Genomic DNA, 14151 nt, shown 5'->3' on the forward strand with positions numbered 1-14151 from the left:
GGTACACAAGTGTTAGGAAAATGGTACATAACTTCCTCTGTTTGCCAGCCTCGGAAGGCAGGTCTATATAGCATGATGGTGTGTGCGGTGTAGCAGCACAGCAGGGAGTTTGTGATGATAGGTGTGAACAAAGGAATGAGGGGCTTAAAGGAGCAAAACAGGAAAAGAATGATTGAGGAGAGTCTTATTAAACATAGTAAAATGAATTGAGGATAGACTGAAAACTGAGTGGCAGGGGAGAAACACCAAGGCTCAGAGCAGATGGGAAAGTAAAGGAAGTTAAAGAATGGAAAAGGAAGGGGAAGTACCAAAGCAAGGGAGACTGTGTGTCTTTTATTTAATACAAAGTTTAATGGCAATACATTACATAAAAATACTAAATTCTCTCTTAACCCCTCTCAGATGGGTAATATTGGATGGGCTAGAGTTTTTGAAATGTTCACATAAACCATGCACTCCTTCACTATGTTTCTGGTAAAGTGAGGGGGAAATGACTTCTCTGGGAAGTTTAAAATATATTGCTTGGGCCTACTGAGCCTGCCAGTTGGGCTTCTGAGGGAAACCTGGAGGGGCCAGTTGAGTGATTTGAGCTTGTTAGCCATTGGAAGGGGGACTGATTTGAGTGAAGAATGCCTGTGGAGGAGGCGCTGGCATGCATATACCAGGGGCAGGTGTAGTATCTGACAATACATTACACCTTTTTAAAAATTGACTGGATTTCCCATTGACTGTCCCTTTTAAGTAACTGTTGGTTGGAAGAGAACAATCTGCCACAACTGTCATGGGAGTGTTTGTTTTTAAAGTAATAAAAGGTGCTAGTCTAAGCACAATCATTTAAGGAAAATGTATCACTTGGCCATCCCTGAGAAAGTAACTTATTTGGATCAGTGATTTTTTTCAGCAGCATCTCTTGGTGTTCACTGTACTAGAGCTGCTCCCAGTGAATTTTCAGGGCCAGAGTAGGGGAATGCTCTCTGCTGACCTTTAGGAAGGCTGGGGTCAATCCACAGCCATGTGTGGAGAACTGTTAGCCACTTTAGACGAACACTTAGAAAATATCTCTCATCTGTTTCTAATAAAGTCTATCTACGTAACTTATGGAAGATGCATGTACAAAACAATTTCAATGCCGGATCTCTTTTTAGTTTTCCGAAACAATGCATGATAACATTCAGCTTTTGAGATATTGCTTAGAAACATTTTGATAACAGGGCCTCGGTTTGCAAGTTCAGTAACTTTTGTCAGCTGCTCCAATGTCCTTTTCACTAATACGGTTCAATGGGATGATTACATGTCATCAATTCCTTTATTCTATTTCCATCTTGTGTTCACCCAGCTTAGTGTGTAACAGCTACTTGCATTGAAGGCTTCCTTTTTCAGAAACATCTGTGGTTTCAATAAGTCTTTGTAAGTGTGAAAAAGCCTGAAATCCTTCAGTTCTAATTCTTTGAGAAGACTGTACCAGTATCGGACCACCGTGCTGTCATTGCCACTGACCTCAAATCCAGGCCAATGAATGTGGACTTCAAAGACCAGTTGTCCTATCTGTTCAACAATGTCTTCCAGAATCAGGTTTTCCAAAATTTTCCACTCAGCACTTTCCATATCTGCCTTGAGGACATCAATCTGAAACAAAAAGCTAATTACTTTATGAAAAAGACAGACTTTGCAATTGCTGTTGATAACCATCTGACGTGCCATGCTTTTCAATTTCATTCAATTTTACTTAATTACTCTTGAGTATGGCTGTTTTTGTTTAGCAATCCCAGCACCTCCTGTGGATAATTGAACCAGTTTTTGAAGTTTCATAATTGCTTGTTCATAGCTTCCCCTCCCCAACTCCCCACGCTCTCAACTCCCTGTTTTAAATGCTTTGTAGTTTGAGGCTTCTAATGAGGGTACTAATGTGGTCATTAAACTGCTATATTTTATTATTCCTTTACAAATCCTCCACATGTCTCAAAGTTAGAGGGGTGAGAAACACACATTGATATGCAAAGATATCAGATCATACTTTTCTTTAACTTTGGCTGTGCCTGGGCTGAAGGAAGTGGTATTTGTCCATTACTTTCTTTACTATTACAAAATCCACTAAGCCCAACAAGTTATGTATGTTTGTACAGCAATAACACTGAGGGTCCCAATCAGGACTATTATGTTAGGACACTCACTCCCTCCCTCCCTGCCCCAAAGACCTTCCAATCTAAGTATATGAGGACAAAACAGCTGCATACAACAGACAAGGGCAGCAGAGAGTAACAGTGAAATTGTTTTTGGTCCTACAGCCGAGGGCATTCTGTGCCAAAAAATTAAAAATTCTGTGCACAATAGTTAAAGATTCTGCAAATTTTATTTGTCAAATAAATGTGTAGGCTCCAGCATGGCATTAGGGAGCACAGGCCACTGGCTGAACAGAGGTGGGAGATCACACTGCAACTCCCCCTCCAAGACACAAACTCAGCGGTGAGGCTGCACCCAACCCTGACATGGTGCAAGGACTGGGCCTGCCCCAGAAACACCCCAGGGCCCTGCCCCTCTGTGCCAGGTTCACCAGATTTGGGCAGGCAGGCTCAGCCTGTCAGGATCCAAGTGTGGAGGGGCTTAGTGTGGGAGGATCCAGGTGTGGGTTGAGAGGGTTCCGTGTGGGGCAATCTGGATACACAGGGATTTGTTGGTGGGGTTCTGGGTGCAACGGTAATGGGACTCTGCAGGGGGAGCCAGGTGAAAGTGGTTGGAACTCAGTGGGGTGGGTGTCTGGGTGTGGACAGAACTCGGTGGGGGATCTGGGTGTTTCAGGGTATGGGGGTCCAGATGCTGGGGGAGTGGGGCTCAGTGTCCTTTTATCTCCTGTTTTTGCCTAGATATTGCAGCTTATGAGGCATGACAATGCTACTGCAATGCTTATTATAGGGGAAAATGAGATGAGTGAAACGTAGTGTTTCATATGCGTATGCATTTTCTTGTTTGTGGGCTTAATGTCAGTCAGATAATATTGTCTCAATTTTTGTGATTTAACTTTTATGTAAATTTCTGTTACACGGCTATGACAGAACAGAAGTGTACAGCTGAAATGCACACAAGCTGACCATTTGGGGAGTGCTTGGTATGCAGCTCTTTGGCTGTGGTAGATGGAACCCTGTTTTGACTTGTGTTTTGCTGTGACCCATTCAGAACTCACAAGCCATGTCCAGTTGGTCTGAGTTCTTGGAGGGGAGATCTCCAAGGAACATTGAAGTGCTGTAGGAAGCGGTGTTTGTGATTCATTTGGTGGTGCTATTTCCTTTCAATCAGTCCCAGCATGCTCGTGGAGGTGTGCCTTCTAGTGGAAGAGGCTTAAAACCAGGGCCTTGACCACTTGTGGCTATTAAGATCCCACAACCCATTTTGTAAGTGTAGGACTCCACCACAGCACTGAACTTAAATTGAGTAACAGGGCTTAAATTGTGCTGGGGCTTGCCAGGGCTGAGTCCCAGCACCTCTTTTGTTACAAATTAAGCACTGCCCCCACTCCCCTCTCTCTGAAATGGGTTGGGCTTGTTTTGAAAGGAAGTGCTGCTTTTTTCTACCTACCTGGGAGTAGGACAGGGAGTTCAGAAAGGCATGACTAGAACTTGCTGGGTAAGCAAACTGGAGACAATTGAATGCTACTCTGAAGAACTGGATTCTACCCCTGCCTCTGCCATGGAATTTCCTATGTGAAGCTAGGCAGGCTACTTACACCAAACTTTCCACAGGTGGTCATTAATTGTATAATCCTCATTTTCAAGGTGCTTGACTTGAGGCACTGGCATCTGACTTGCAGCTGAAACTAAGGGGAGTGGGAACTGTGCTTTGAATATGTGAAGTGCTATATAATGTTACTTATAAAAAAAAATCAGGCCCTAGGTGTACCAAATTGAGCACCCAAAATCAGTGGATACTTTTGACCTTAATCTTTGTAGCTCAGTTTCCAATTTGCAAAATTGGATATAATACTCCTTCACCACACAGCGGTGTTGTGAAAATGAATTTAAAAAACATCTGTGAAGCACTCAGCTACTTTAGTGCTATGCACCATAGAAAAGCCTATGAGGAAACTAATAATTATGTCTCCAGAGCAAGGTTTGAATAGTGTACAGTAAATAAAGCTTACAGCCACACACTGAACAATGAGGAGAAAATAAAATATTGACTAGCTGCTCATTGTCAGTATTGTCCATCCTGTGCTCTGAATGAGGCAGAGGGTCCTGTGGGAAAAAATAGTGTGTAATCATGTAATTAAAGACTATATCATAATGCATAAGCACAAGGGGGCCAAATTAAGGGTGCACAGGTATCCTCAACTCTGGCACTTCCTAACTTTCAGTGCTTGATTTTGCTACCTTTAATGTAGCTTTTTGTCTTTAATACTTTATATATTAGTTTACTTGTGAATCATTTTAGACTCTATTGTGTTGACAAGCACTATAAATATAAATTGTATTTCCTTAACTCATTGTGACATTTAAGGTGAAAAGTAGTTAAGGGATGAACCCAGTAGTTCCTCTTTATAAATTCAAATAGCTGCTGCTTTTCCAAAATACCTTTAAAAAATTGGACCTTGCTGTATTTTTGTAGCTAATTTACAGTCTAAACAAGTATGATCATTACATGACTACACTGCAATGCCTTAGACACCACTGGCTTTATCTTCATGGGACTGCTGTAATTTTCAAAAATGGAGACATTATCTAGTTTGAAAACTTTTCAGAAAAATTGCTGCTTGGCTTCATTCTCTCATTTCCCCACTATTCTTGCCCCATAATGATATAGTTTGAGGTCATTCTGTCATAATCTATTTACAGTTATTGTCTAAAAAATATTAATAGCCCTGTAGCTGCACTGGCTGAACAGCAGGCACCCTGCACATTCTATCCCACTTTCATAAAACTGACTTGAAATGTGGCTATTAACTCATTTTATTCTGCAGAAAAGTTGGTTGCCAAGCCACAATAATGACTTTATTAAACACATACTGGAAGGAGCAGAAAAGAAATATGATGCTAGCAGAGATGTGATATATACCCAAGCCAGAATTTCTTAGTTTAACGTTCTACTAGTCAGTGCTCTTCATTGCTCAGGCAAAGATAGAAACACATACACATATCTGTTCACTTAGCACCTGCTCATGTGCAACTCCGATTGCCCTACTTGCTGTTAAGTACCAAGGGCTAAATCCATGAAGGTACTTAGGCATTGTAACACTCAGCAATGCAACACCTAATCCCTAGGCATCCTGCCACCAAGATTGGCATCCAGACTTCTTGTACAATGCATGGTGAGAGATAGGCAGCTAAGAAAGGGATTCTCGGAAGCCAGCAAGTTGAGCAGGGAACTGCTTAAACTAGCCAGGAGTGAAATGTAGAGGAAAGAGGCCACATACCTTCTCCTACAGTTTGGCACCTAAGCAGTCAGACTTGTGCTCTGGCAGACTAAATCTAGATGAGAAATCTCACCAAAAAACAAGCAAGCATGACCCCAGAATACCCAATAGTCTGGGGATTAGGGCATTCACCTAGAAGAGGGGAGTCACAAATTCAAATCCCTGCTCTGCCTGATTTGGAGCAGGGACTCCCAGGTGGGAGGCTGAGCTTGGCAGACTCTTGGTCTAATTTTCTTTTGAAATTGTGTGAGCATGTGTGAGAGAGAGACAGAAGTTTGAATGAAAGTACACAGATTACTAATGGAAATAACCCTCTCTGTGGACTCTCTCCTAGGATTAAGGATATATTTTGAAAAACCTACTGGAAGCCAAACACCTTCTGACAGATTTCTTCTCTGAGGATCCGGATGTCAATATACAATGATTCCAGCATGGTGCCGCCTAGCAGAGAATTTCTGATTTTGAGATTTGAGTCCTTTGAGGGAGTTAACCCACAAAATAAGCTCTGAAAATGTTAGTATTTGCCCTGGGTGCCAGCTGTTAGAGCTCTGTGTGGGAAATCTAGTCATCCACGCTATGGGAGATAATTTTGAACTGTGTAACTGACAGCTTCTGTGACTTGTGGCTGGGTGGACTGTAGAGGCTTAGGGGCCAGATCTCTGTTTTCAAGCTATTTCCTTTCAGTACTGAATTATACAGACAATGCCAAAGCTGCCACATATTGACTTGCTGAAGAAAAACACTGACACTGGAAAAAATTATTCAAGTGCTGGATTATAAAAAAGCCACTTGAAAACAAAGTATGGGGAGCTGCAGAGGAAAGATTTTTAACTCCATCTCAGATTCTTAATGACGTCAAAGAGCTGCCACTGTTGTTCACCGAGAACACTATTTCATGCACGGAAGCCCCTGCTTAATGGTGGAAGTATAACTCATTCACTTCCACACTGTCAGGACTTGGTTATGTCAGTCTTTGGAGTTTCCCCCATACAATGTTGCTTCTGAGAGGGCGCTTTAGCTGCACTCAGGTTGTGATCTCTGACAGGATACTGTGTGGTCCCTGAAACTGCTAAGAGGCTTCCTTTTTTAAATGAAACCTGCCACAGCTGATTCAAGTATTAAAAAATGATGCTAAGAAATTAAATAACAGGAAGTAAATAATAGCTTTGAACAAAATGATCTCAGGGTTAGATTGTAAGCTTCTGTGGGCATGGAGTGCATCTCCTCTATGCTCTAAAGCACATATTTCTCAATATCCGGTCCATGGACCAGTGCCAGTCCCTGAGATCTCCCTGACAAAGTTTAGGAAGGCAGCAAGCCAGTCCCTGGCATCAAAAAAGATTGAGAAACATTGCTCTAAACTACTGTGTTGTTTATAATACACCATAAATAATTAAAAAGCTTAAAGGGACACCAACTTAAACATCATGCCATTGTCTAGATATATTTTATCTACAACTGTTCCAAGTAACACCAGAGATTAGACTGAGAAATTAAAGATAAATTGGATTCATCACATATGTAGATATTATAAATGCCAAGTTTGTATGTTTTCTAAATATTTTACCCTTCTGAAGATGTACCACCCTCTTGTGTCCTCCTGCCCACACCCTTAAGAATACGTGGAAGTCACACAGATGCAGACTGTTGGGTTCCAAATAGCCGTGACTATTAACGCTCAGCAGCTATGCTGCTCTGGCAAGGTTCTGGTAGCTACAGCAAAAAGGGACAGGGAGGCCCACCAGAGGGTGCACAAACTATTTAAAGGGATACTACACAATTTCTATAAAGTACAAACAGTATTCTACCAGTCAGGGAAAAATGGGCCCTTTCCTCACACCACTAGAGCATATGTACCAACTGAAGAAAGTATGTGAGGAGAGAATTTTAGGTGTCTAATGTTTCACACATGATACACTGGCTCAATTACTGTTTTAAAGCTAATGACTTGCTGTGACCTTGTGTCATTTCCCACTACACAAGCAAGAGTTCAGTTTGCCTTGATAATCTTAGAAATAGCAGAGTTATCAGGGATTTAGGATGTTTGGTACCCTCTGAGTACCATTTAGAGCTCCTTGGAGAGAAGAGTCAATTGAGAGTGGATTGCTGGAGGAAGCAATTACTCACCACGTGGCACCAGCAGCCCCAAAAGAGAGAAATGGCAAATTCATTGCAGGTTAGTCAGCCACCATCCCTTTGTTTCCAAAGGATCAGTTTTTCAATGTGGAATGAAGAGGGGAATAGGATATTTTATTGCTAGTTCAAAGCTATGTGGAAGTGCTCATGATCAAATATCCCTGCAGCTTCACATTAAGAATTCATCCAGAAAGTCGATTATAAGACTGAAACATCCCTGCAGCTTCACATTAAGAATTCATCCAGAAAGTCGATTATAAGACTGATCTGTGCCTGACCTCCAAAGCCATGATTAACAAATTATAATTTTCATATCAAGTGCATGATGAGACAAGCTCTGTTTTCTGTTGTATCTGTCTTTTGTTACCCCACCCTTAGTTTAAGATGCCCTCAGTAGATAAGAATTTAGACACTACTATATGAATGCAATCCACATTTTGGCAGTAGCTTTCTTGGGAAAAAGCTGTATTATGTTTTTTAAATTTTTTCTTTCTTTCTTCTGTGACTTGCTGTCCTCTTTTCTGCAGTCTTTCCGTATGTTTTCCCTCTTTCTCCTTCTTTCTATTCATCCCCTTTCAACTTGATTTCTGTCCTCTTCACCAACAGCCTATTGCTTAGCTCCCTATTATTTTCTTGCCCTGCGTCCTTGTCTCTCTCCTACCCTGGGTTGTAATTGATGGCAGATGGAACAGTGGTCATCCTTAAGAGCAAAGTGCAGATGCAGCAGTGCAGGACCTCCTTTCCTGCTATCTCTTCAATCCAAAGAGAATAGATGTCATCTCTGAACAGTGAGAGGAGGACGAGGCTCTGCTGTGCAGTTGCATGCATACTCCTGGGGCCCTGACCAGGATGGTGAGGGTGCAGGACTTGGGTGAAAAGATAAAGTGCCCCTACCCAGGCCTGTGTTTCTTACTCAACTTGGATCAGAACTAAAGTTCCTTTTTGTCCTCCAGATGATGGCATTGTATAGATAGCTTCATATCCAAATAATTCATTCTTGGTTCCCAGCTGCTGTTGGCTAATCATACTGCTGCAGGGGCCAGAACAGTGTTTTTCCATCCACAGCTGAGCAGGAGGCTGTCACCCTTTCTGTCAATTGTAGGCCTCCCTACCATCATCCATGCCTTTTTCATCTCACAGTTAGAGTCCTGAAAAGTGTTCTGCATGGGATTACACCTTAAATCAACTTGGAAACTGCAGGTGGTGCAGAAAATAGCAGCTGGCTTGCTAAGCAGTGTATCTCCCTGTGAGCATAAAGTACCTGTGCTCTGGAATCAGTATTGGCTGCTAGGGCGTGACCACTTCTCCCCGTGTGCCACACTCCTACAGCTGGGATCAGTGGAGGTGCTCCGGAAGGAGAACCTTTACTTACTGTCGTCTTGTTCTGTGTTTGTTCTAGAATGATGTGCTCCTGGTCCGTGACAGGGCTTCTATGTGCTATGGTAATACAAATGATAAATAATAATTATACAAAAGAAGAAGCTGCTGACACAGTGTTCTCCAGGAGACAGCCCTGACTTTGGAATCCTCTCTTTCCTTTGGTCCAAAGTAGCCCAAATGTGGTGACATTTAGGGGATGTTGTAAAGCTGGTCTATCTGGGCAGGCTTTTGGAAAAGGTTGAGAGGCAGAAGGTGCCTATTTATGTGGAGAAAGAGTATGGTTTTGTGGGGGCTGAGGTGGGGAATTACAGATTTATTGGCTTTATTTCTGCAGAGAAAGGCTGTGGGTTTGCTACTGCTGGCAGTGACCTGTACATTAGATGCTTTCTGAAGGGCTAAAGGAGTAATATTTTATGGTCAACATATCGGAATAAAAAAATACATAAAATGGCTTTGACTTAAAATTTTGAATATGATGTGTTGGGTCAAGACAGCTTCCAGAAAGCAGGGCTGAGACATAAAGATAAAACAAAGCCCCTGGGGTGTAATAAATCAGTCCAGTTAAATTGCATTAGAGTCTTTTCATTTGACAGGAAATGACTTGTTTAAAATTACTGGGATGTTCCCTGCCCACCCAAAAAGCTGCCCAAATCCTGCTAAACTGAATACGACCGATCCCATTGGCTTCTAAAGCTCAGTGTACTCTTTTTTGCTTGGCATGTAATGTATCACATCTCTTGCTCTGAGCACCTTCCCATTCACCATTGCTGATACTATTGAACTCACATTAAATCCTGTTCTCATTTTAGCCTCTTTCTTGCAAGAAAAGTGTGGTAATCAAAGCTTTTGGCCCTGGTCACTGCTTTTGAGATTATTCTGAGCTAATGGACCATTCATTTATAACTAAATTAGAGTAATTCCTAAAATTAAGCTACCCCAGAGGAAGCAAGGTGTGAAAATATTGGATTGGCTCAGTTGATATTTTACATAATGGTCAACCAGTGACTTTTTTTTACTTGCAGTCAGTGTCATTAACCAATACTAGCAAACCTCTGCTCTGAAACAGAAGACACCATTTGCACTGTCTGCTGGTGTTGAGTGTTTTTTCCAACCTGCAAAGCTTATCTATGTTAAACAGAAAAGGATCAAAATATCACCTATTCGGGGCCTTGCTGGTCCTTCAAACTGTTGCTTAAGGGGGTAGAGGAATTCTCTTGAAAAGGAGTTTTAGAAGCCTAAATCCTACATTATGTACTGGAGAATGAAGGCAAGCCTCTGAATAGCCTAGGGGTTAGGGTATCTACCTAGGCTATGGAAGAACCCCTACGCAGCCAGATCTGAAGGGATTTGAACCTCTCTCTCCCACATCCCACCTGAGTGCCCTAGCCAGCAGGCTATAGTATCAATCTCTTGGTTGGGCATGCTCTCTGGCCCAATGAATAGTTATCAAGTAGCACAGCTTCAACAAGAGAGATGGAGAAAGCCCCACCACACAGTACCCATTAGGCTGGTGGTTAGCACTCACCTGGAATGTGGGACACCTGGGTTAAAGTCCCTGCTTCAAATCAGGCAGTGCAGGACCTGAAAACAGCTTTCCTATATCCCAAGAGAGTATCCTAACCACGGGGCTATTGGCTATAATGGGGTCTCATGCTGTCTCTTCCTCCATGAGAAAGCTTAGGTGCAAAGGGAGGGTTCACAGCTGAGAATCCCAAGTACGGGTGGCAAGTGAAGCAGCCCCCGGGGGGGCTAGCTCCTTCTTCTGCACTTGGCCCTGCCCACACTCCATCCCTGCTTTCCCCCAGTCCCTGCCCCCTAGGCCACCCCGCTGCTGCTCTTCACGTCCCACCTCACCCCACCCGCTTGCCTCCTCACCCCCTGCTCCCCACAAGACACACACTCCCTGGCTCGCTGCATCCCTCCGCACCCCTCGGCCCACCGTTCGTCTCCCCACCCCACCCCCTGGCCGGCCGCTCATCTCCTCACGCCCCCACCAGAGCCCCCCCCCAATGCAAAACCCTCTCTGCCGCTGCTGGCTTGCTGCTTGCCTCTTCACTCCTGGGGGGCAGATGCTAGGGCCAGGGATGAGGGATTTGGGGTAAGGGAGAGCTCTCTGGGGTGGGGCTGGGGATGAGAGGTTTGGGGTGTAGGAAGGGGCTGAGGGGGGCTGGGGGTGTGGACTCTGGAGTGGGGCTGGGGACTAGGGGCTTGGGGTGCACAAAGGGGCTCAGGGCTAGGGCAGAGGGTTGGGGTGTGGGTGGGGAGGGTGCAGGCTCCGGGAGAGCATTTGGGTATGGGGGGACACCGAGCTGGGACGGATGGAGGATTGGGTGCACGAGGGAGTTTGGGGTGTGGGGTCCCAGTGGCATTTACCGTGGCTCCCAGAAAGTGGCCACCAGGTCCCTGCAGCCCTTCTCCCCCCAGCCACATGGGCAGCCAGAGAGACTGTGTGTTGCCCTTGTGACGGCAGGCGCCACCCCCGCAGCTCGCATTGGTCATAGTTCCCAGCCAATGGGAGCCTTAAAGCGGTACTCGGGGTGAGGGGCGCCATGCGCCTTGGTGGCCACTTCCAGAAGACACGTGGAGCCAGGGCAGGCAGGGAGCCTGCCTTAGCCCTGGGCCCTGGCTGCACTGCTGCCACCCGGACTTTTAACAGCCCAGTCGGCAGTGCCGCCCAGAGCCTCCAGGGTCCCTTTTCAACTGGGCATTCTGGTTGAACACTAGATGCCTGGCAACCCTATGACCACCGCTCACCTCCTCACTTCCCCACACCCACGCACCCCACTGGCTCATCATGTCCCTCCTGACTCCTCTACCCCCGCAGGGGGTCAGGGAACAGGATGTGGCGAACAGCAGGGACCTTTGGGGAGGGGATTCAGTGGAGAAGAGAAAGAAGACTTATCAGGCGGTGGGGAGCAGAAGGAGTAGAGCAGGAGCAGGAGTAGTCCTCTATCAGAAGGAGTAGAGCAGGGAGGGGAAGAGTCAAGGCCACCATGGCCCAGGGGTCCGGCAGGGTTTGCCAGCAGCTGCGCCAGGGGAGGCTTAGCCATCCCTGGGCTCTTATACCCATAGCTCATGATCCCGAACACAGAGAGGCAGCTTCCTACGTCCTGTCAGATCTGGACCCTCAACCCTGCCCTTTCCACAGCATTTTGCTCCTGGCTAGCTTCGGTGGGTTCTGTGAATTCCTTTCTCAGGCCCCTGACTCTCCCCATACCCTGCAACCTCAGGCCTGTGAATTCCAGTGGATGGGAAGGTACTAGGGTTTAGGCATTGACTTTAGCCTTTACTCGCTAACTTAATCTAATGAGAGAACATTCTATTGTCTGACCTCTGAGCAGGAAAAAAATCCTCTCGTTTTTGCTTTTTTGATGTTATCTACCAGACACTGCTGGATGCTTCTAGGAATGGATGTTTATTCAAGAAAATAAATGCTGTTCACTGGAGCTTCAGTTCTCTTCATTAAAGAGGAACAAACATTTGTATCTTGTTTATGCTGCTGCAGTATTATGCAAGGGTATAAAAGTGGGTTGTTAACAGAACTCACCTCACGCTAACAGACTGACCTCACACTTGGTAAGGCAACTCCCATCTTTTCATGTATTTATACCTGCTCCTGTATTTTCCACTCCGTGCATCTGATGAAATGGGTTCTAGCCCACGAAAACTTTTGCCCAAATAAATTTGTTAGTCTCTAAAGTGCCACAAGGACTCCTCATTGTTTTTGCTGATACAGCCTAACATAGCTACCACTCTGAGAACTGAAGAGGATGAAGGTCATGTTCTCTCTTACTAGACATGGAAGTTAATGGCTGCCACTGCTTTAGAGAGACAAGGTGGGTGAGGTATAATAAATGCTATTACTTCACTCACCTGGTCCCTCTAATATCCTGAGACCAACACAGCTACAACACTTCAAAAAATCCATTAGAAAGTAATAAAACACCTTAGAGAAGAGCATTTGCGGTAGGCTATTTTCAGAATAAAGCAAATAGTTAAAAACAAAACAAAAAACATTTCACTGAAGAGTATTTAAAGCTCTTCTTGTGTTTGCTAAACCAACAGTAAACCATAGGAACCTGATGCTGAATGCAATGTAAATTATATTAAGGAAAATATATCACTGCATACCTAGGGTCTCTCTACGCATCCTTTGGTATATGACCAAATTCAGTCAAATTCCCTCTCATCTTCAAAATGAGCTCTTTGCTAGTTGCTGAAATAGCCCCAACCGTTATATCTCCAGCAGCCTGGGAGGCTCCATCTCCCTGCAAGCCAGCTCTTCAAATGTTGTCGTCTCTATAAAAGTGATTCACTGAAAGTGAGAAGCTCCTAAAGGTATTAAATTAATCCAGTGGATGTGAGGTGTGTGTGGACATTAATGTAACAATTGCTATATATGCGAAAGAAAATCTGCAGCCTCTTGGACATCAGTTGTCATTCAATTATGCACCACACCGTGGCTGTGTGAACTTCACATTGCCTACAGAGAGAGAACTCTGATTCTCTTGTTCCTAAAACATAGGCCATCATCTCTTAAAGGGACTCTCCTTCAGTTATTAGCAGAATGGGGTCTATGATGTAGCTCAGCAGTTCTCATTTCATCCAGTGGAGGATCTGGTGCACATACATGCTAGGCCGCTCAATACAGTACTTAAAAAAAAAATTCCCTTTGTGAGACTGTTAATTTCATTCCACTTGCTATCTGACTTGCTTATGTACTTCCAGGCTGCCCATTCCTTCCTATGTGGTCCCAGTGTTCATTTGCAATGGCAGCAGAAGTACGGCAGCATGTACAATGTACATTTGAGGCACACAACAAAGACTCTCTTGAAGAATCTTTCCCTCTTCTGCTCTTCTCCCACGAAGACTGTAATATTGCATTGGGAGAGAGAAAGGCCGTTTGTGGGGCTAATCTGTACATTTTTAGACCCAGTCTTCCTTTGAGTAAAATGATTTGGATACTTTGAGGTGACATCAGAATCAAATGGTAACAGCAGAAAGAGCTCCAACTGCTATGATTTAAGTGTACAGACCAACAATAGTCAAACTCCAAATGGAAAGACTTCAAGCTATAGAAGGGGGATGTGCTGTAGGCTCTTTGGCAACAATTTGAAAAACTTGCTAACGAAGAATTAAGGGGTACAGCCATGTTTGCAGAATCTCCCGTTCTTTCCCTCCCCATGCTGGATTCGTGAACCTTTATAAAGAATTTGTCAGTCAGTCACCGGACA

General features: G+C 44.3%; 1 protein-coding gene across 3 annotated transcripts in view; it reads right to left on the reverse strand.

The window, feature by feature from the left end:
* Nucleotides 1-304: 304 nt before the first annotated feature.
* The window catches only part of METTL24 (methyltransferase like 24), an 87901-nt gene continuing 74054 nt past the window's right edge, over nucleotides 305-14151 (reverse strand). Inside the window, exon 5 of one of the 3 annotated variants that reach the window (XM_073337033.1) lies at nucleotides 305-1626. In XM_073337033.1, the coding sequence (XP_073193134.1) occupies nucleotides 1312-1626 (315 nt within the window). In that variant the 3' untranslated portion in view covers nucleotides 305-1311. The remainder of the gene's footprint in view (nucleotides 1627-14151) is intronic. The other 2 variants (XM_073337034.1, XM_073337036.1) reach the window with 2 other exon arrangements.

The sequence above is a fragment of the Lepidochelys kempii genome, chromosome 3 (assembly GCF_965140265.1).
Source record: "Lepidochelys kempii isolate rLepKem1 chromosome 3, rLepKem1.hap2, whole genome shotgun sequence".
Classification (NCBI taxonomy): Eukaryota; Metazoa; Chordata; order Testudines; family Cheloniidae; genus Lepidochelys; species Lepidochelys kempii.